Source organism: Sciurus vulgaris (genome assembly GCF_902686455.1).
Source record: "Sciurus vulgaris genome assembly, chromosome: 2".
NCBI classification, from domain to species: Eukaryota; Metazoa; Chordata; class Mammalia; order Rodentia; family Sciuridae; genus Sciurus; species Sciurus vulgaris.
Genome location: NC_136462.1, coordinates 29,270,003 through 29,293,576, shown reverse-complemented (window position 1 = coordinate 29,293,576; position 23,574 = coordinate 29,270,003). Strand labels below are relative to the sequence as shown.

Here is a 23,574-nt window from a genome sequence, read left to right as displayed (position 1 = left end):
ATCTATCTCAACTTTTTTTTCCTTTTTTTAATCTGAGAGGGACTATGCATACCATCATGCACAGGTGTGTTTGTATATATGCATGTGTATGTTGTCTAAGACTGTAAAATCTAGGATTAACTTGGGTGATCACTAAAACCAAGGGAAATGTTTGCCACATTGAAACCGGGCATTAGCTTCTAAACTGTAGAGAAGAAACTTAAAAGTTCATCATTGAAAACCATGAAAGAATTAATCAGTTATTGGTGGGGTCAACTGGGAAGGTGGCACAGTGGTAGAGCATGTACTTAATATGTGTGAGGCCTTGGGTTAAATCACATCAGAAAAAACCAATTAAGCAGCTATCTAAGAAACAGCCACAGTGAGCCCAGCAAGAGATTGCCACAGCTTCTGATTATTCTTAGACTCTTCAGCTGTACCCAGCAATGTTGTCAGCATGGAAATATTTAGTCATTTCACAAATACTTATTGGTTACCTACAGAGTACCAGGTACTGTCTTGTGTGCAGAGGATTCAGGAAACTGACAGACAGTAAACAGGACAGTATAATATAATGTAATGCAAAGTTACACACTACTTTGGAAGCATAGAGAAAGTCTTTGTCAACTCTGCCAGAAAGGATTAGGAAGGGATTTGGAAAGAGACTTAAAGGATGATTAGAAGGCCCTAGGCAAATATGAGGGAAGAGCCCATGAAAAGATGTGAAGGAGTGAAACAGCAGATTGGGATGACAACAACCAACAGTGTGGTATGACTAAAGCTCAGGGTCAGCGAGAATGGGAGAGAGAAGCCTGATCAAGTTGGGGAGTTTGGACTTCACTCTATAGATAGGGAGAAGCAATTGAAATAATTTGAGCAGAGGAGTCACAGGATTAGGTTTGTATTTCAGAAGAATTTTTGATAGAGGTGTGAAGGATGGGCTAGAGAAAGTGTGGAGGCTCTGAACTGCTTAGGAAACTTTCAAAATATTTCAGATGAAGGATGCTGAAGTCCACTGTGGGCAGCAGCTGGCAAGGATGTCTTCTCTACTTCTAGTAAGGATTCTACTCATTATTCCAGAATTCCAGTGGCTGTCAAGGTTTGAGTCAGCGAAGGTTCTGTGAAGGTCTTGAGGATTGGGCAAGATGACTCCAGTAAAAGAAACCAACACCAACAAGCACCAGGTGATGGACTGATTCATCCATTCATATGTTCATTCATTATTTATTCAACCAGACATTTCTGAAACATCTTTTAGAAAGGTGAACTATAAAGGCAAATACTCAGAGGCCTGAGGAGTTGAAAGAGCAAAAAAGGAGTGGGAGGGGATGCCATGAACTTTCATTTCAAGGCAGCAGGCAGAAATTCAGCCTATAAATATTTACTGCACACCTAACCTATATCAATATCTGTCCCAGGTGCTGGGGATACAGCAGTGAACAACACACAATATAAACCCCTTGAGATTAGCGGTTAATATGCCAGGAGTAGGGTGACAAACCGACAACTTTCAAAAATACACAGGAAATACAGGGAACAAATAGTTTGCCTGGAGAGTTGGTCTAGAGACTGGCAAAGATCCGATGATGCAGAAGTAAGATTAGTTGGTGGGGTTCATAAAAGGGCACTGAAAGCCACACAAGTGTAAGATCAGTCAGGCTTGTCTGCCAAGTCCAAAGCCTGTGCCCTCCTTTCGTTCTCTTCCCGTGATGCAGAAACTAAGTGGTTTTGGTGCCCCAGGGTCCCAGGAAAGAAAGGCGCCAAACTTAACGCCTGCAGGGAAGGCCTGACCCTGGGGGCGATGAGCTGGCCGGACAGTATAGACACATTCAGGAGGACCAGCCCTGGCTGGCTGGCACAACAGCAGGATCCAAGAGCGCCCCACCACCCTGGTCTTCCGAAAGCCAAACAGCGAATCTCTGGGTTGCCACTGGAGCTACACCGCACTGCCCATGCCACCCGCTTCTAGTGGTTCGCTCCGAACACCCCTTCCCGCCTGGCGGGTGCAGAGGTCCGCCTCACTTCCGGTTATTGCCGGGCCCTATATCCGGTGTCCGCCCGCCCTCGGATCCTCCGCTGGCGCGATGCTCTCCCGGTCCCGTTGCGTGTCCCGGGCGTTCAGCCGCTCGCTCGCTGCCTTCCAAAAGGTACGGTCTGGCTGGGCCGGGACTCCGGCAGGTGGGGAACCTGCTGGCGGGCGGACGGGCTGCCTGAAGGGCAGGAGCGCAGCGCGGCGGCCAGGCCCGGCACCAAGGGCACCGGGACGCGGAGGCCGCGGGCTGGGCGGCTGGGGGCCGCCGATGCCCTCGGGGCGGTCATGCGGGGCCTGTGGAGCCCGGCGGCCCCTTTTCTTCCCCAGGCAGCTGGCGCCGACCGTTTCCTGCTGTACCCCACCCTTCGCCCGGGCTGGGGAGCCGCGCCCGTCGCAGCATTAGACTGACTCAGTTCTGGAGGAGGCGCGGCGCAGCCCCCCAAGCCGGTGCAGGGTTCCGTCTCCTTTCTATTAAAATCAGTGGGTACCATTCCGTTGGGAACTTGAGATAGTTTGGCAGACCCAGTGTGTTGCATTTATATTATCTTTGGAGTTGTGAGATCTACCTGTCATCAGCACTGGAAGTGTGCACTTAAAAAGCTGTTTCTTCCCTCTTTTCATCTTGGGTGACGTCGATAATGTCTTCTTTCTCAACAGGGGAACTGCCCTCTAGGGAGACGTTCCCTGCCTGGTAAGTTCTGCCCTTGCCGTCACCTAAAATGCTCTCCTCCTGGGCAGAGCAGCGTGTGAGGAAATCCGGGTGTATACTTCTCATAATGTTGAAGACAATTCAGTTCAGATAGGAGTGAAGCAAAATACTACTTAATCATAACAGCTATCATTTAATCGCTCAGCCCTTGTTATTGAGGTTTTACTCTGTGTCAGTCACTGTGCAGCTAGGCACTCATTAGGGATACGGCTATTAACAGTGCTTGCCCTCCTGCCCTTCTGGAGCTTACAGGCTGGTGGAAGGGACATGGTGTGAATTGCTAAACAAGTGAACAGTCACAAGTTGTAGTTAGTGCTGAGAAGAAAACACGAGAGTGGACAGAAGAGATTCTTTAAGTTGGTGACATTAAAGCTGAGATCTGGAGAATGGGACAGAGCTAGCATAACAAAAAGCAAAAGAAAGGGAGGAGTAGCATCTACAAGGTCCATGAGGAGGGAAAAAGGTTGATGGTATTTTGGAGCTGGAAAAAGGTGATTTGACTAGACCATTTTTGTTAAGGGAGACAGTGTCATGAGATAGGGATGGCATAGAGACTGTTGAAGGAGTTTAGATTTTATCCTCATAGTGGTTTGTGTTTTTTAAGGTGGATTTATTAATAATGTATCTTACATAACATTAGTATTATATGCCTGGTGTAAATATATATTGAATGAATCAGTCTTATGTAGGCTTTCTTTGTGCCTACAATGGGTGCTTTCTGCGCTTTTTAGTTAATCATCATTAAGTACTAAGAGATGTATGATCTCTTTTAAAAATGCATAATCTAAGAGAAGCTAAGTGTGGCAAGGTCACTCAGCCAACTATTGGCAAACCAGGTCCACCTGACTCTTTTCCTCAGTTCGAATATTAATCTGTATTCTCATTTATTCACGTACTCAACAGATCATTTTTTATGTGCTTTTTATAGTGTGCAGCCACTGTGCTAGGTGATGGGATTACAGGTGGTCTTTACCCTCAGAGATCTTATGGACTAGCTGGATAGAGAGAGCAAATACACATTTGTGCACACTTAAGTACATATTTATATTGTGGTTACTAGGAAAGATTAGGACATGTTGTGATGAGCATTATGTAGCCCAGTTTAGGAGGGAAGGGAATGCAGTGGGAATCATCTATAAAGACTTTCCAGAAGAAGTGACCTTTAGGCTGACACTTGAAAAGTACATAGGAATTAGTTAAGAAAATAATATTCCAAGCAAAGGGAATTACTTTTGCAAAGGTTTCCATGCAGGAAGAAATTTGACCAGTTATAGAAATGGAAAGGAAGCCTGTGTGGTTGGAAAGATAAGAAGAACTGGATGGTACATGAGAGTGTAAAATGCTTGGACTTTATCCTAAGAGTCAGGAGAACATATGACATCCAGCACAATGTCGGTTTGTATTGGACTCTCAATAATAAACTTTCTTTTTTGTAGTACTGGGGATTGAACCCAAAGCCTCATGCATGCTAGGCAAGCATTCTACTACTGAGCTGTACTCCCAGCCCTTATAATAAATTTTCTTTTCATCTGGAATCCGGAAAGATGTCAGAAATATTCTCCACTTTCTAGAATGGCAAGACCAAAAAAAAAAAAAAAAAAAAAAAAAAGAGCCTTGCACTTGGGGGGCTTACATCTTGGCTCTGGGATTTAACTTGGTCTACTCTCTTAATCTCCAGAAACCCTACTTGTAGATGAAATAGGAATAATGGCAGGTGGTCTTTTTACTTCAGAGAGTTGCTGGGAGGCTTGAAAATCAAAATTAGGTCATTATGTGAAAGCTTTTTATAACCCAAAAGCACTGTACAAATGAAACCTGCTGTAGGATAAGCTCTAAATTGGACTTGGGGTTCCAAAAATCAGTATGTACTGCTATGTTGTACTTCAGAGACATGCTATGCTTAAAGAGTTTGCACTGCATAGTCATGGGCTGCTGGACCTAGAGGCAACTGCCTAACTTGATTCTGGGAATGTTTATGAGAAGGTAGACGTAAGGTGTCTTCTGAGCCTAGGGTTTAGGAAGAGTTGTTAATAGATCTGAGAGAGGGGAGACCATAAGACACAGACAGAATATATTCAGGGGAGGCATCTGTTTTTAAACATCAGTTAGGAAAATGCAATTATTTATGATAAGGACAGTTGGTGGGCAAAAAGGGGCTCCCACCTTTTTGAGAGTGACCAGCGTGAAGGTCTTCAAAAAGAGCACAAGAAGACAGTAAACTGAAAGGTGGGCATATGATTTGCTCAGTTTTAGGACAGGCTGGAGACCCTGGGTCTAATGTAGCTCAATCTTTGCTACAGGGGTTCAGTGAGTAAGGTTTCCTGTCCAATCCAGTCAAACCCAGACTAAACACCCCCGTCTCCAGTTAGGTTATGTAAAGTCATCAGATCAGCCATCACGTGTCTTTTTTTCAGTCTTCAACTGTATTTGAAATCTTGGGAAGTAGAGACATTTGATCATGAGAACATAGGAATAATAAAAATATATAAACTTTTAAAGTAAATAAGGTTATAAAGCTCCTTTGGGCTATGTCTTCAGATATCTCCCCTTTCCCCTCCCAAATAATACCTACTTTTCCCATTGCTCTCTGCCATTAAGGCTACTTTGGTGGAAAAGTTTGAGAAGCGGGACTCTTTTGTGTGATAAAGATTATGTCATTAACTGCAGTTAGTCCTGCTCTGTCTCGGGATTAGGGGGTGAGCAGATTTCTTTTCCCTTTCCATCTTGTATCCTGTGTAAGATAAGAGTTGTTGGTTAAGAGTTGTTTTGTTTCTTGCAGGGGTCTCCTTATGTCAGGGACCAAGTTACCCTGACAGCAGGAAGATTGTGTAAGTATCACTGGGGAGTACAGATAAGTGACCATGGGGTATTTAGAATCCAATTCTAAACTAGACCATCTGATTTCTTCACTGGCCTCCAGACCTAGAAATTGCGGTGATTGAGTCCTTAGACCTGACTTTGATTATTATTATTATTTTTTTTTTATTTATGATATACCTGGGGCTTCATATGATATACCTAGCTTCATGTCAGGTTTGAACCAAGAGTGTATCTGTCCTCAGGTGGTTGGTTAATAACAAAAGTTAACTTTGAATTCTCTTTTTATGGAAATAGATATAGAAGAGTGCTCCTAAATATTTTAGTTGGATATAAACACAGCTGAAGGGCTAGAGGGCACATTTATTGTGGAGATTGAGAGCATCCTCTTGGCAGCATAGTTACTCATTTTTGAAACAGTAAAAGCAAAAGACTTGTTGAGCTCTGGGACTTTGATTACATTGGAGGAATACTACTATTGCATAATGTAGCATTTGGAGAGGGGCCACTTCTGTGTATTTCATATTAACTTATGAATGTTGCTTAAATGTTGCTCTGCAAGCCAAGTATTTTCATGGTGGTAGTAAAAGGATGCTCTCTCTCTCTCAACCTGTTCAAGAACTATGAACTGCTTTCTCTACAGGGAAGAATCTTCAAAGTAAAGAGTCGGCAGATTAGCTTTCTTATTGTGCATCACAATGAGGTGTTCCCCCACCCCCCTCAATTCAGACAATGTTGCATTCAGTACTAGAAGTATTAATTTCTGTGATATTTTTGGAGGGCAGTTTGGCAGTCTTAAGTCTTTGAGTTGCATGTACCTGTTGATCCAGCAATTTCATCTCTAGGAATCTACACTGAAAAATTCCTGGCATAATCGGATTTCCCTCAAAATACAGATAGCGTGTTAACATATACTATGTTCACACTATGATATGTAGAAAAAAGCATTTTACGAAGTGATTCCATTTTCTACTGTTTGGCACAATTTAATTATAAACACTCTTTTTGCTGTTTCTAATATTCTGCAGTGAACATCTTTCTTTTTCTTTTGTGGTACTGGGGATTGACCCCAGGGATACTCTTCCATTGAGCTACAGCCCCAGCCCTTTTTATTTTGAGACAGGATCTTGCAGAGTTGCCCAGGCTGGCCTCAACTTGCAGTCCTCCTGCCTCAGCCTTTGGAATAGGGGGGATTATTGGTGTGCACCACTGCAGTAAACATCTAATTGTTTTTGTAATTTTAAAAGTTATTTAAATACCAGGTGCTGTGGTACACACCTGTAATCCCAATGATTTGGGAGTTTGGGGCAGGAGGCCAGCTTTGGTAACTTAGTGAGATCTAATTTCAAAAAATAAAAAGAAGGGCTGAGACTTAGTGGTGTAGTGCCACTTGGTTCAATTCCCAATACTACATACCCCAACTCTCACAACACTCCTCTGCCCCTACAAAAAAAAAAAAAAAAAAATTTAAATTCAAAATATATTACTAACCTGTAATTTAAGTGAGAATGGGGGCAATTATTAACCTCTCCATAATGAATACCATAAATATTTAAAAGTGATTTATGAAAAAAACAAAACAAAACAAAACTATTCTTTGGGTTGGATAACCCCTAATTGTGTCACCTTAATCTTATACCTATTTTTGTGTTATATGTTGTATTTTTCTGTGAATAAGTTATTCACTATGTTTTATTTTGGTTTTGTTTTTTGTTTTTGTCTTTGGAGGTGCTAGGGATCAAACCCAGGACCCCACAAAGGCTAAGCAATCACTGTGCCACTGAGTTACATTCTGAGCTCCCATTTTTTTTTTTTTTTTAAAGATCTTTTATTATGAGACTATTTTCTAAGCTGGGTGTGGTGGGGTACATACCTGTAATCCCAGCTACTTGGGAGGGGCTGAGGCAGCAGATCACAGATTTAAGGCCATCCCGGCAATTTTAGTGAGACTGTTTCAAAATAACAAAAAGAGCTGGGGACGTAGCTCAGTGGTAGAACACCCTGGGTTCAGTCCCCAGTACCACAAACAAACCAAAACAATTTAAAAAAAATTTTTATGTTTTAATAAGTAATTACATGGCTCATAATTCAAAAGTCCCCATTGTTCGCCTTTTCTCAGAAGCAGCTGTTGCTCCAGGTTCCTGGGTGTCTGGCAGAGCATTCTCCTCTGCATTTGCATATTACCTGTTTGTTCTTACCTACGGGCATGTATTTTCAAGTGGTTACAAACTTTATATATAACATTTTGTATTCTGTATTTTAAAAAATAACATTTTTTCCCTTTTAGATAGACCTTTTAAAGTTATTATGGCATTTTAAAAGGCAATTTTAAATCTGTTTTGCTTTTTTTTTTTTTGTAAAGGTACTTGTAGAATATACACAGTCCTGAAATGTAAAAAGTGAAAACTCCTATCAGTTCAAATCATTTTCTCAAACTGTATATAATTAACTGTGTTAAATAATAGATAACTCTAGTTACCCTCTGTATCTATGTCTCCTCCTCCCCAGAGGTAACTGTTCTTGGTTTTGTGCATAGAAGGTGATACCATTTTTTAGTTTACACTATTTAATATAAATGCTATATGAGAAAATGCCTTTGTCTTTGAGGTTCTTTGGAAGAAGTTCAGAATGGACCAGGATACTGCCTGTTAGCAAGAAAACAAATACAAGATGCATGTGGGTTTCTTGTGGGTTTTTTGGCAGAGCGCCTCATTTTATTTGCAAGTAACTGTCTTACCTTGCTGCCTTATCTGATCTAAATTTGTAATCCCAAGGACAGAAATTCCATTATATCTGGCACATCAACATGTACACCTGAGGGCTGGCTTTGTTTAGTTAAGAAAGAAACCTAATCTGGAAGCTAAGTCATTTTGGTGGGTCTGCAAGAGGAAGGACGAAGATGTTTATTTTTTCCCTCCAGAGAACCAAATGTAAGTCTCTGTCTTTTTTAAGAACTGGCATTTCATTGCAGCACAGGGCACTGTTTAAGGCAGCTGGGTCATCAGGCACTGGGACTCTACCTGATGAGTTAGAATCTCTCTGGTTTTGACCTGAACATGTGTACCTTGACAGAGTTCCCCTGGATGACATCGTGGGCAGTCTTGTCAAGAATCACTGATTTAAAGGAAAGGTGACTCATGGTACCTAAACTAGATTAAATGTAAATAGTTCACCTGCTAAAGGAGTTAACTTTTATGTTTCTTTTGTAGCATTAACAACAGTAGCGTCTTCAGTGTTCGCTTCTTCAGAACCACAGCTGTATGCAGTAAGTATCTGCCTTGTGAATGGAGTTTTAATGGAAAGAACAACAACCAAAAGAAAAAAGTGGACTATTACCTGTGATTTTCCTTTTTGCCTTTTTCCTAGAGAATGATGTGATTACAGTCAACACTCCAGCTTTTGCAGAATCTGTCACAGAGGGAGATGTCAGGTGGGAGAAAGGTAGGATTTAGTTTCCTCTCAACCTAAGGTTTTGTTTTTATTTTGTTTTGTTTTTTTTTGTACTAGTGGTTGATCCCAGGGGCATTTTACCACTGAACCACATTCACAGCCCTTTTTATTTTTTAATTTGAGATAAGGTCTTGCTCAGTTGCTTAGGGCCTTGCTAAGTTTTTGAGGCTGACCTCAAACTGGCAATTCTCCTGCCTCAACCTCCTGCGTCACTGGGATTACAGGCATGTGCCATCATGCTGGGCATCAGCTTCTTAAGTTTTAATACTTTCTAAAAAATCTCCCCTTTCCCCATGATAGTCAGTGGAACTGTTATCCACATATACCTACTTCCTTTGGCCTTATAGAAAAGGAGTCTTATATCATATTTGCCAAAAGGGTTTTGGTGGCTACTGGAGGCCACCCTCTAATAAATAGCTTTTGCTTTGTTTTCAGCTGTCGGAGATGCAGTTGCAGAAGATGAAGTGGTTTGTGAGATTGAAACTGACAAGGTGGGCTTGTCCTACGTTAGTGACAATTTTTCATGACCAACCCTGGGTTTCTTACTCTAAAAAAAGAAGCAGGGACTTAACTATTGTTGAAAGATAATTTTTAACTAGCTCTAATCTCAGTTGTAAAAGCGTTAGAGTAGCTCATTAAAAAGAAAAGCAATTTATTAAAGTTTTAATTTTAGATTGTTCTATAGCTATGAACTATGTAACTTTCTAACTTTTAACCTGGTAGCTTTTTTTTTTTCCTTTGTGGTGCATGAGCTGTTTCTACTTGTTTGCCCATGTGTCTCTTGGAAACACATTAACTGAATTTTACTTTAATGTTCCCAACAAAGGGTGAATCTTCACTGTAGCAATGACTTGTCATTACTCTGACTGAAAGTGTGACTTTAGTTGTTTAGGTGTACAGGGTCTTGTTTAACCATGTTGCAACTTTTGTAACTCATGTTAGAGATTCTGTGTAATTAATTTGCTAATGCTGGGTAAAAATGTCAACCCTTTTTCCATCTCTCTTCTTTTTCCAGACATCTGTGCAGGTTCCATCACCAGCAAATGGCATAATTGAAGCTCTTTTGGTACCTGATGGGGGGAAAGTTGAAGGAGGCACTCCTCTTTTCACACTCAGGAAAACTGGTGGTAAAGAAGTTCTCCTGGTGGTCAAGGTCTCCAGTGTTCCCCCTTGGGATTGGGGCTGAGCATACCGTACTAATAATTCCCTGAAACCTCAAAGACTCATATTCCATTTGCCTTTAGTTGAGGGAATAGGAAGAGCAATATTTGAATTTATATAGAGGGAATTTAAAATGTCAGGTTCTAAAAGAAAAGGGGGAGTAGTTATTTTTAAATTTTTTAAAATTTTTTACAGACTGCATTTTGATTCATTGTACACAAATGGGGTACATCATTTTGTTTCTATGTTTGTACATGATGTAGATTCATACCATTCGTGTAATCATACATGTACATAGGGTAGGGGTAGTTTTTTAAAAAGAATAAACCTCATAGTACTGTTCTTTCCAAGGATGTTTCTTCTACTGGACCTTTTCTTAAAGATGTAATAGAAAATGAAGAGGATTCTAAAGATAGTGATTCCTCTTCCTCAGCCTGGCATCAGAATCACATGCACCAGAGATTCTGACTTCTCAGATACTGGTTATTGATCATAGTTGGATTATTTCTTTCTTTTTATTTTTCCTGTGCTGAGGATTGCTAGACAAGCACTCTGCCACTGAGCTATATCCCCAGCCATAGTTGGGTTATTACTTTTTTAATGCTTCCCAGGTGATTTTGATACACAGCTAGGCCTGAGAGCCAGTGTGCTAGAGGACAAAGAATTATTTCATGGGACTGTTATGGAAAAAGATTTTGTGTTTGTTTGGTGGTGCTAGGGATAGAATACAGGGCCTCATGAATGCTGAATGCTAAGCAAGCACTCTGCCACTGAACCACATCCCCAGTCCTTTTTAAAAACAATTTTTGTTTTGAGACCAAGTCTCACCAAATTGCTTAGGCTGGTCTTGATTTTGCAGTCTGCCTGCCTCAGCCTCTTGAATATCTGGGATTATAGACATGTGCTCCTACCCCCAGCTCATGTGGTTTCTTTTCACATCTATGCTTTCATAACATCTCTAAGAAGGGTCATGTTTCTCTTGGGAAGAAATGAGAAAGAAAGGGAAGAAATGAGAAAGAAAGGAATATCTGTTGAATCTCATAATTTCATTAGAGATTAGAAAATATTTGGGTTTTTGACTCTTAAATGCTGTAACTACTAAAGTCTGTTTCTTTTTAATTGTTCAAATAGTCAAGCAGAAAGATGATAGAGTGAATCATTGAGGTTGATCAGACCAAGACCAGAACCTTAAAATATATAGCAGACTAGGAAGCAAGAATGAGTCTTCCAAATAAAGCATATTTTTACTATCATAAGAAAGTTCTAATTTAAATATAAAACTAGATATAATGTCCAGATGGGTAAATATTGAAATAAACATTATTATTTTTTAAATTTTTTAATTGTAGATGGACACAATGCCTTTATTTTATTTAGTTATTTCCATGTGGTGCTGAGGATTGAACCCAGTGCCTCACACATACTAAGCAAGCGCTCTACCTCTCAGCCACAACCCCAGCCCACCTCACTGATTTTTTAGAGTCATCCTGGATGAAACACTTTGAACTCTTAAGCTTAAATGAGTCCTCGATTAAACATTATTTAATGGTTAAGAATAGTCCTTTATATGTGATGTTGAAGTACAAGATGAGTATACATACTATTATAAGTATAGTGTTTTAAATTGCCTGGGTTTTTTTTTTTTTTTTCGCTTGGAAGTTTTTATTTTCTTGGGTTTTGTAGATGCTTTGGAAGTAAATGCAAAATTTCATGATCAGTAGATATTTGTGAAATTAGAAAGGCCAGTTATCTGCATTGAGGCAGTTATCTGATATAGGACATTTAGGGACTCTGAGGAATAGAGATTAGTGCCTTATGTCATTGTGTGTGTATGATAGGAACTTGAATATAGCAAATACCCTGTAGACATTTGTTAATGGATTGGAGATAGGGCTTTTGTCATTGAATTCTGCTTGATTTCTGTGATTTGGTTGCTTTCTGTTCCAGACAGTGCCAATAGCATATTTTTTTTTTCTTCTTGTTTTCCAGCTGCTCCTGCTAAGGCCAAGCCAGCTGAAGCTCCTGTCACAGCCCCAAAATCAGAGCCTGCAGCATCAACTGCTCCTCCTACCCCTGCAGCACCCATACCCACTCAGATGCCACCAGTGCCCTCGCCTTCACAACCTCCTTCTAGCAAACCAGGTAAGCCTCCAACTTCTGTGTGTCTTTCTGTGAGAGAACACCTTGTTTAATACCATGTTCTCTCACCAGGTATAGTTTGAGACCAATTGTGGCTCTGAAAAGGCCAGGTTGGCTGCCTTGTAGAAAGTTCTCTAGATTTTGTATCTGAAGACCTGAGTTTGCATCCCAGCTTTCTGTTTGCTGTGACTTTAGTCCAGTTATTTAACATTTCTGAGCAGATTGTTCATATGTGGAGTGGGAATTATACTAATACACCTCAGAATATCTCAAGGATTAAGTGACAGTACAGTATGGAAGCACTGGCATATGCTCAGTAAATATTTTGTACTCTGATGCAGCCGTACTGTCTCTTTTCATTTTCAGTGTCTGCAATAAAACCCACTGCTGCCCCTCCACTAGCTGAGCCCGGAGCTGGCAAAGGTCTGCGTTCAGAACATCGGGTAAGCCTCTGAGAACTACTTCCAGGAAAGAGGTTGGGGGCAGTATTGAGTAATGGAGTTTGGGTATGATGTTGCCCACCTTTGAATGGCTGGTAGTCTATTCTCTTGGCCTTGACAAAGAGAGAGTAGAACTGGGGTTGTGGGTCAGTTTCAGAGTGTGAGGCACTGAGTTCGATTATCAGCACCACATATAAATAAAAACATAAAGGTCCATTGGCAATTAAAAAAATAATTTAAAAAATAAGAGTATAGGAAGTGACTTGTTTGTGGTCCCATAAGCATCAAATGATAGAACTCTAGAACCCGAGGCTTTCTGCACACTTGGCCAGTGATTTTTCCACTATTATGCTATCAGTGAAATGCCTTGGGTGTAAAATATTTGCAAGGAATGGTAGCTTAGTAATGCTCCCCTCCCTCCCATAATGATACACATACTTCAGACAGGTGGTGTGGTGAGAGTTCTGTTCTAATACTTCAGGATACTTAACCATAGCTAAGAGATATACTACATAGTAACAACAGCTGTCTGGGCAGACATAAAACCTCAAGGAAGTATGGTCAAGAGTGTGGGTTCCTCTGCCTGAGAATATTTCCTAAAAATATAGCCTCAAAAGTATGTTGCTCATGAGTTTCCGCTCCACAAGTAGCTACTCTCATGCAAGCCTCCATCAACAGAAATCTCCCTTCTGTAACATTTCTTAGACTGGCTAGACCTCTTCCGCATTCTTCCTTTTCATAAATTGGTTTTGGTTTTTAAATCACACCATTTCCTGGACCTCCATTCTTGGTCAACCATCAGGCACATCTCAGTGTGTACTTTTGGCCCATGTTTTTGCTGCTTTTGCTCAGATGAAGGAGGCCACCACAGGAAAGGGGAAGCCTAGAGCTCTGGCTATATATATTTATTTTTTCCTCTTTCCACATTTTTTTATTGGTGCATTATAGTTGTACATAGTGATAGGATTTGTTATTACATATTTGTGCATGTACACAACATAACAATATAATTTGACCAATATCACTTCCTAGCACTCCCCCGCCCCCACCGGTTATATTTAAATAATATAGTCCTTGTCATCTACTCTTGGCAATCTGAGTTCTCTCTTTGCCTACATGGGGAGTACTTGATCCAGAGAGATTAGATTGTCAGTACTTGTTCTCTTTCACTTTCAGGAAAAAATGAACAGGATGCGGCAGCGCATTGCTCAGCGTCTGAAGGAAGCCCAAAATACGTGTGCAATGCTGACTACTTTCAACGAGATTGACATGAGGTGGGATGTCTAGACCCTCTACCTCCCCATGCCTTGGTCTTGCCCCAGTCTCTACCTAGCACTGTTTCCAAAACTAACTTGATGAAGAGGTATTTCTTTGCTTTGGTTTCATCCTTTAAATGACTCTCCTAATATTGTGTCTGTTTCCTTTATAACTTAAAAAACTTAACCTTTTAGGCTTCTATACCTGAAATTTTGTGGTAAATGTGGCTAGTAATAGTCTTAAATTCTGATGACTAGGGTCAGATTGCCAGAGATGAGCAACCAGGCAAACAAGACTTATTCCCAGGACTATCCCTTGGATGGAGAACCCTCATGGGCATATTGGAGAGGGGCACCACACCCTGCTTCTTTCCTGCAATGACTGCTTCTTGTACATGTTCCTAAGCAATTTAGAATCAGGCCAGCAAAAAGGCAGAGGCCTGTCCTCTCGCTCACTTTCCCAGTTTTGAGAGTGAAATGGAAAGCAAGTTGTGTTTTAAAATAAAGACCTCAGGGGGCTGGGGAGATAGTTCAGTGGGTAAAGTGCTTGCCTTGCAAGTACAAGGCTGTGGGTTCCATTCCCAGCACCACAAAAAATAAATAAATAAATAAATAAATAAATAAAAATAAAAACCTCAGAAGTTTAAAAGGAACTGATTCACTGTACCCATTTTTATAGTGAGTTAATTCTTGACACACCTGTTTTATTTAAGATTTTGATGTGTGTAGCCAGGCATGTTGTACATATTTGTGATCTGAACTACTTGGGATTACAGCCTAAGCAACTTAGCAAGACCCTGTGTCAAAAAATTAAATGGGTGGCTGACATAGTGAAGCATGCCTGTAATCCCAGCTACTTAGGAGGCTGAGATAGGATTGTATTTCAGTGCCAACCTCAGCAAGAGAGACCCTTGTCTCAAATACTTTGTCTCAAAAATCCTTGGTGAGACCCTGTCTCAAAATTAAAAATAAAAGGGTTAAGGATGTAGCTCATTGGTAAAGGACTCCTGAGTTCAGTCCCCAGTACCACAAAAAAAAAAAGGAAAAAAAGAAGAAAAAGGTGCATGCAAGTGTCAGCATAGTAAGGAAGAGAAAGCAGTTAAATTTAACAAACAATCTTCAGTGCCTACTGTATACAAGGAACTAAGGTATGGAATTCAGGGGGTAAAAAATAAAAATGAGTGAAAAAGAAGCCTTGCCTCCCTGTAGCTCACTGTTTGTTTTGGATAAACACAAAGTAAAATCTAGAAAAAGTGTCAGAAGGATAAAAATGAGTATGAGTAGAGAAAGGAGTAAACGCATTTGTTTTGGAAGTTGGGGGTAGAGGTAGCAGGGGTAGGATCAGGGATGGTTTCCTGGGGGAAACAGACCTTCAGGAATTGACCAGTATTTTGACAAGCAGCATTGTCATTCTAGACAGTGTTAATGGTATATATCATGATACAGTCAAGAAAGTACAGGAAATAGTCAAAGATCATTTCTGCCCTGAGGAATATCTATGAGAAAGAATGGTAAAGAAGGTTGGTTTTGAAGGTGAAGAAAGGAATTTATATTAAATCAGGAGGTAAATTTGTAAGTCTTTAGGGTATCTCCATGCTTCCTTTTGTCTTGAGTGTTAAGTTTGTTCATTTGCTTTTCATTAGGGAAATTTGTTTTCCTTTGTGTGAGTTCTGAAAAATAGGAGGAAATGGTTTATTAATAGTGTGCTAACGCTTTGTTGACCAGATAAGGCTCTGTGGCTAATTTCTCTAGAAATCTCCATTCTATTGGGAAGCTTCCTAAAGAGACTGGATGTCATTCTAGCCAAAGATTTCTCTACTGTTTATAGTGTGTAGGGAAGGACCTTGCCTAATGAATCACAAACTGTAATCACAAGCTGTAGCTTATGTTTCAGTACATTAGGTCCAAATTGTACACAAATTGAATTAGACTTGGAAATTCTATCCACTTTCTTAAGACAAAACGTAAATATTTATGACCCTGAAAGATGCAGTTGTCTCAACAGCCTCAATTGGAAAGTAAGTACAAGAGTTGGATCTCCTTTCAGTGGCTAATTGAGGTGTCCCTTAACAATGGCCCGGGGTATCACTGCAGTCAGTAATCTGGTTTAGATTGAGTGCCCTTTGGTTCTTGTGCCCATCAGCTAACCCATAAGAGGCCTTTCTGAGACTTCCTCCTTTTCCCTATTGTCTCAGCTCTGCCTCCAAGGGCAGAGTTCTGAAATAGAAACTACTTAATGAACAGACAATGGCATTCCAGCAGGTTTGAGAGCAAAGATGTTTATCACTACTCTTACCCTCTTCTGCAACTCTTGTGTCTTGGGATCCAATAATGTCTTTAGGGTGGTAATCCTAGCACTAAATAAGGTTAGATTCAGGAAAACAAACATTTTAAACCCAATCAAGCTGCCTAGAAAAATTTCCTTTTTCAAAAAGCAAAGGTCTGAAGGGGGTAGTTTAAAGTTGTATCACATCTTATCTTTCATGCTAATGTTGAATTAGGCCATTATAGGGGGAAAGGGAGAACTAAAGCATTTGGACCTGAGATGAAGTTAAATTCAATTTCCATTGTGAACAACTATTCCGATAAATAAGGAGATTTCTGAGGCAAAATGATGGGAAAACCATTTCCCATTAACTTTGCAGCATGTATGTGGAAAAAAACTGGCCCTGACAGACCAAAGGCTGTTCATGTTGTAAAGGCCTCTCAGAAGCAAGGTCCTGCTGCTGAAACTGAAGTGGGCAGGTCTCGGTCTACACAGTGCCATTTTTCTAAATACCAAGGAAACTACATTCATTAAACTAATTTTAAGGGCAAGGAAGTACAGTGTCTTTTCTTTGTATCTTGGTGCCTAGCCCTGACTCTCACATATGCTACATGTTAGTACCTGTTCCAAGGAACAAGTGGAAGGAACTACTAACTCTCAGAAGATGAAGAACTTCCCAGGATCCTGAAAGAACATTTACTTTTGTTCACATGGGGCCCATAAACCTGTGGGTGGTTTTTTTTTTTCCCCCAATGGTGCTAGAGTTTGAACCCAGAGTACTTTACCGCTAAACTACATCCCTAGCCCTTTTCATTTTTTATTTTAAGATGGTCTTGCTAAGTTTTGGGGACTACCCTGGAACTTGTGATACTCTTGCCTCAGCTTCCCAAGTTGCTGGGATTATAGGCATGTGCCACTACTCCTGGCTTGCTTTTATTTTTCTCTGATAATCAGATAAGAGTAATGTCCCAAAGAAGCTATAATCTGGTTTGGTTTGATGGTATTTTTGAAAATAATTCTAACAAATGAAAAAAATATTGCTTGTTTTATAGACTTTGTTTATACTTTAAAACACAATTCTACACTACCTCCCACCTCTCAAGGTGGATTGCTCACTATTTTAGTTAGAAATACTTTCTCATCCAGGGTAAGGATGATGTGCTGTGTTATTTCTCATTCATATTCACTGTCACTGAAATCTGTGACTTCTAGGACATGAAGAAGCCCTGTAAAGGCTCAACCCACCTTAAAGACACATTGCCCTGATTCCTTCATGTCCAGTTTCTGTGAAAGAACAAGGTTATTATGTTGACCTCTAGGAGACTATTTCAGAACTGAAACATTGGGGGTGCTGGGGTTATGACTTAGTGATCAAGCATTTGCCTAGCACATTTGAGGCACTGGGTTCAATCCTCAACATCACATTAAAAACAAAAAAACCTACCTTATCAGTTCGTAGAGTGCTTACCTGTCAAGCACAAGATCCTGGGTTCAAAAAAACAAAACAAAACCAAACCTTAAACATAGAAAGATGGTCCAGAGTAAGGGAAAAGCTTGCCTCTTTGTGTACTTGGGTGGAAACCTGTTTGAATGTCAAATTCAAGGCTTCATTTGTGGTTTCGTCATGTGTTTTTGTAGTAACATCCAGGAGATGAGAGCTCGGCACAAAGATGCTTTCCTGAAGAAACATAATCTCAAACTAGGTTTCATGTCAGCATTTGTGAAGGCCTCAGCCTTTGCCTTGCAGGAACAGCCTGTTGTAAATGCAGGTGAGTTTCTGGTGGCCAGTGTTGCAAAGGTCTTGGAAGGTAGGTATGTGAACACAGACTTTAGGGGTCAGTAAACCAAGGTTTTTATTTCATAACTGTATAGATGACCATCTTCCCTAGAGATTTCTTAATTTACCTTTCTGAAATGCCATCATGATTACTTCTCTCCACCAGGTGAGCAGAACAGTTTCTCTTCCTAATGCACAGCTTGGCAAGTGCTATGATAGCAGGCAATTCTGGGGCAGCTCAGCTTTCTGGGGTGTCAGGATAGTAGCTCATGTTCTGGCTTCCCACCCCCACCCCCCATGGACCATGTTACCTTGGAGCCTGTCTTCCCCACTTGACATAGGCCTCCAGGTTGACCTCTGATCTCAGGTTGATGGGCCTCACTGGGAAGCTCATTTTCATGGACTTGGTACTTGTTTTCTTTCCTTTTTACTTACCTACGTCATTGACGTGTTGATCTAACAAGCAGTTCTCTTCTTCCTATAAAAATACTTTTCTTTTCCCTGGAAGATTGGAGAGCAAGCAGTGACACTTTTGCAACCCTCAGCGAAAGATCTAGGAATAGGAGCCCTGTCCCTTCCATAGAGTGCTGTGCTCTAGGTAGCTCGGAGGGTGGACTTTGGCCCAAATGTGTTCCTTGTTTGTTTCTTCTGTTCTTATGCCTTCCTGACCAGCATTCTCCTCCTTTTCCTCACCCCGCTTTCTTATGCCTACCCATGCTTATAAGCATCTTTCAAAGTTCTCTTGACTTTTTTTTTTTACTTTACATGCTTTTCCTGTGTATACTACATAAAATGCAGCATGGACTTACTTTCTGTGGAGAAGATTCCCAAGCCTTTGTTTTTTCATGAGTGCTAGATGTAAATTCTCAGCTGCTGGTTTGCTCTCTTAAGCTGCATATTTAAAAGCCAGACCACTGCTTCCTCCTCAGTTTCCTAGAGAGAAGCTTCCTTCTTTCCCTTGTTGAAAGCAGAATGAGCAGGAAGCCTATGCCCCTTCTCCTTTGCTGAGTGGCCTTTTTCATTGAACCTAGCCATTCTGTGCTAAAGGAGGGCAAAAAAGAGGGGCAGTGAACAAGACCTCGATGCTCTAATCTTGGGTGAGCTTGTGTATCAAGCCCTTCTGAGGGCTGCCACAGAATGAGTGCTACTGCGCTTAGGTTCAGTTAGGGAATTTCTGAAATAGTATTGTTTGGGATGGGAGTAAGTGGCATGCCAGTTGCCATTTGTAATGTAATTATTTTCATGCTGATTGGTCAGCTTGCACTGTATTAAGCACTGCAGATTTTTATCATTTAATATAAATATTAGCTTATTAGCCTTGGCCTGGGGAGTTGTATGTAACATATTTTTTCTCTCTCTCATAGTGATTGATGATGCAACCAAAGAGGTGGTGTATAGGGATTATATTGACATCAGTGTTGCTGTGGCCACTCCACGGGTATGTTGGGGCAGAAGGTGGGGAGTGGAGGTAGTTAGTAAAAGTAACCTATTTTTTTTAACCATGTCACATACTTTTAATGTTAAACTTAAATATCTTAGACTTGTAATCACAGTGAGTAATAAGAAGTATTCTGGGCAGGGTAGACATTGGCTTGAATCAAGGGAGTTGTAACTAGAAAGGGTACTGTTAATTTGTAACTGAAAAATTTTTTACTCCTTTCAGGGACTGGTGGTTCCTGTCATTAGGAATGTGGAAACTATGAATTACGCAGATATTGAACGAACCATCAGTGAACTGGGAGAGAAGGTAAAGTAGAAAGAAGTAGGCATGAGAGCTGCTGGGCAGGCGAGGGAAGTGAGCCCGCTGGCAGAGCTCCAGGAGCTGGAACCTCACTTTATTTCCTAAGAAATGCATAGCCACCGAGGAAAGTAGTGCGCCATAAGATTAAGCCTCACGTGCTTAGTTGACTGAAATCTCATGTAATGAGACCTGCTGCAGGAAGAAAAGGTCAATTATATGGAATCATGCTTTTTCTCTGGAGCACTAACTAGTCACAGTCACCTCAGCTAAACAAGTGTCATGCTGAAGCTAGTAGCACTGACCTCAGATATGAGCCTTTACCTGTGTTTGCTTACTGTTTTAATTGTGAAATCTCTGTTTTTAGGCCCGAAAGAATGAACTTGCCATTGAAGATATGGACGGTGGTACTTTCACCATTAGTAATGGAGGAGTTTTTGGATCACTCTTTGGAACACCCATTATCAATCCCCCTCAGTCTGCCATCCTGGGCATGCATGCCATCTTTGACAGGCCAGTGGCTGTGGGAGGCAAGGTAGGAACTATAGCTTGTAAGGTCCTACCTAATAGCTAGGTGATGATGAGAGAGTAATCGAATTAAAGGCTTATTATAGAGCATTCACTATAATTTTAGGCCTAAGTTTCATTTCTTAGTTTATAATTAATAGCTAAGGCCCTCCTTATCAAATTGTGGTCTGTGGATCAGCATTATCTGGGAACTTGTTAGAAATGCAAATTCTTTTTTTTTTCTTAAATAACTTTATTTTTTATGTGGTACTGAGGATTGAACCCAGTGCCTCACACATGCTAGGCAAGCCTTCTACCACCTATCTCCAACTGCAGCCCATAGAAATGCAAATGCTTAACTCCACCTCACAATATTTGAGAACCATTGAGGAGCCATGCCCTTCCTCGAGGACCAGTTAACCTGCTTCATTGTCTAGGTGCTATAGAAAGTGGGAAATATAATTGGAGTCGAGGACCTTGTCCTTGGGAAACAAAGACAAGAATGCACAATAGTTTAGGAACTTTGGGATTGATGAGGCTTGGAAGTTTTCTAAGGCCTTACATGTTAAAGGGGCTTGAGCTAGCCCTTGAAAGATGTATTGGTAGAAAAAAACTTGGAGACACCTGTGTTTAGAATGTTTTGGGGTCATTAACTCCCTTGTGAATTGAAAGCCATGGATCTTCTGCCTGAAATATGATCGTACACCCAACTTTGCATGCAGTGTCAGAATTTGTGCACCCTAGGTTAAATGTTTTTTCTTTAAATTGTAACTATGGGCTGGGGTTGTGGGTCAGTGGTAGAGCACTTCCCTAGCAGTTCGGAGGTCCTGGATTCAATCCCCAGAACCTTGGAGGGGAAGAAGAAGAAGAAAGAAAAATGTATAATTGCACTGTTTCAGGCACCCAAACTGAGGAGGAAAGCTTTTCTGTAGACAACCGACGAGTTGGAGGGCAGACAAGACAGATTTTTTTGTTTTGTTTTATTTTAAGGGTAGTTGTGAGGAGACTATTTTCTCTTTGTTTATTCTTTGTTTCTAAGTGGGGGAGCTTTACACTAAAGGTAAAGATTGGCCTTTGAAAGTATGATAAGTATGCAGAGGCAACATTAATAGGAAAACCTCTGGAACTAGGAACTTGCCTGTGGGCTGCACGTTCCCATCTCCCTCCCTCTGCAGGGCTTTCTCTGACCTATTGGAGACAGACCTATTGACCTTTCCCCTCTACAGGTGGAGGTGCGGCCTATGATGTTTGTGGCACTGACCTATGACCATCGGCTGATTGATGGCAGAGAGGCTGTGACTTTTCTCCGCAAAATCAAGGCAGCAGTAGAGGATCCCAGAGTCCTCCTCCTGGACCTTTAAGAGGAAACCTCACACCCTACAAATCGACCATGCAGGAACTTAAAACCAGTCTTCTCCTTATTCCCTCATGGGTCCCAGGTTAGCCTGTGACAGACAGGCACTTGCTATTGGCCTCGAGCAAGGAAGCCAGGGTACTATGTAACCAGCAGTTGCAGGTCTTCTCTTGGTGTTCCTGCCGGGCTCTCTCCCTCTAAATCCTTCTCTGGCCTTTGAAGGCTTAAGAGAAAGAGAGAGAGAGAGCCTTAATGGATGCTCATTAATATTCCTGCCTTTCTTCCATTTAGCCTCTGCACAGATGATTTTTGCTTCTCCCCATTGCCAGTATGCTATAGGGAAACAACTGGGACCATGTGATTAAGTCTTCATCTTTGGAAAATCTATTCTCCAGAGATGCCTACAGAGGATGATCTGCCTCCTAGGCTCAGAGCAGCCTCTGTCCCAGCTGTGCACATTCTCACTTGATGCCATCTGTGTTGGAGGTACTGAATACAGGCGAAGAGGTGCTGGTTGGCTTCTTAAATGGCACTGCCATTCTCAGATGTCAGTGACTTCAAGATGCTTCTTCTACCTCTTCCAGGAAACACAGGCCAGGAGATCTGGATGTCGGGGGAGAGGCAGAGTACCCCCTGAGGCAACATGTTGTAATTGTTAGTGAGAGGTAGAACTCAGGCCTGCCCTCACACTCGCAGTCATAGGTTCAGACCAGGAAGACCCACTCTGGCATAAGCACACAGCTGTGGTCGTACCAACCCTTTCCAGGATGCTAGGAACCATCCTAGCACATTGTCCTCATTTAGAGCAGATTCTAGTGCATCATGGCAGTGGGACAGAGCCTGGTCACTGTGAAGACTGGAACCTAGAGAGGGGAGGTATCCTCTGACTTGCTCACATTGACTCGAGTTTTTAAATTCAAGTTAGTGGACTAAGGAGGCTGTGCTCTTCCTTCCCATGTTGTGGCCCATAGGGAGCCAGGCCTCGGCTCTTGCCCTATAGGACACAGATCTAGGGGAGGATGGACTGTGGTGGGAGCCAGCCTCCATGTATTAGTACATAGTGATGAAGTGGTTGGTATCATCTCTAAGGTACTGCCCTTTGAGTCTGGGCACAATCATTGGAATTCCTTTGGAGCATGGTTAAATGCAGGTGTCTTGTCATGAAAGCTATTGTGCTTCATGGTTTTGTATCCAGCTGCATCCATGCCTGAGACTGCTGGCACTTGACACCGGGGCCATTAGTTAGTGCAGAGTGCCCTTTTTTATCTTGAGCCAAGAAGCAAGGCTGGGGGAGTTGGGTGGGGGGAGGGGCCGGTACTGAGTGCCTGCAGCATCTGCTACTCTGTCTTTACCATTCAGAACTTGTATCTAAAGTATTTAAAGAAACTGATTTTGAATGAAAATTAAAGGACAAATGTTCTCAAACAGGGTTCCTGCATCTCTGCTCTTTTTGGTTGCTGAGATAAGTCTCCAACACTGACAGTTATACCAACTGTTGTCATTAGCACTGAAAGCCACTTAAGTCTTGGCTGTCCTGTGATGTCCCATGCTTTTGACTTAACACTACTAATGTGACAGACGGTGGAACTCTGCCAGCCAGGGAAGCACACTAGTCGCTTATTGCCCCAGTTTGCTTCTAGGGAGCCCTTTAAGCCTGACTAGCTGGACTCTTGACAAGAAATTAGTTTCTGCATTTGTGATGCCCCTTCACAATGCCAGTGGACAGCTGCACTTTTGGGGGCTGCATTATTTCTGGGATGGATTGTGGCACTGTCTACTATAGTTTTACTTGGATTTGTCACTTGTATCAAGAAGCACAAGGTCAGTGTGAACAAATAAGGGGAAGTTGCTGTGGAGCAGTGGCCTTGAGGGTCAGTAAACACATTTGATAGACTAGACTGACTGCAGGTGACAGGTGTCCTGGAGTCCATGCTTAAACAGCCTTATCT

The 23,574-nt window shown here is 41.5% G+C and overlaps 1 protein-coding gene across 1 annotated transcript; it reads left to right on the top strand.

The window, feature by feature from the left end:
• Positions 1-2,003: 2,003 nt before the first annotated feature.
• Positions 2,004-23,054, top strand: DLST (dihydrolipoamide S-succinyltransferase). The gene is made up of 15 exons (XM_079128650.1): positions 2,004-2,126; positions 2,669-2,702; positions 5,500-5,548; positions 8,747-8,802; positions 8,904-8,978; positions 9,423-9,478; positions 10,003-10,114; positions 12,138-12,290; positions 12,654-12,730; positions 13,904-14,001; positions 17,888-18,018; positions 19,391-19,464; positions 19,690-19,773; positions 20,132-20,299; positions 21,498-23,054. The coding sequence occupies exons 1-15, from the start codon at positions 2,064-2,066 to the stop codon at positions 21,630-21,632; spliced, it is 1,365 nt and encodes a 454-aa protein (XP_078984776.1). The 5' UTR covers positions 2,004-2,063; the 3' UTR covers positions 21,633-23,054.
• The last annotated feature ends 520 nt before the right edge of the window (positions 23,055-23,574 follow it).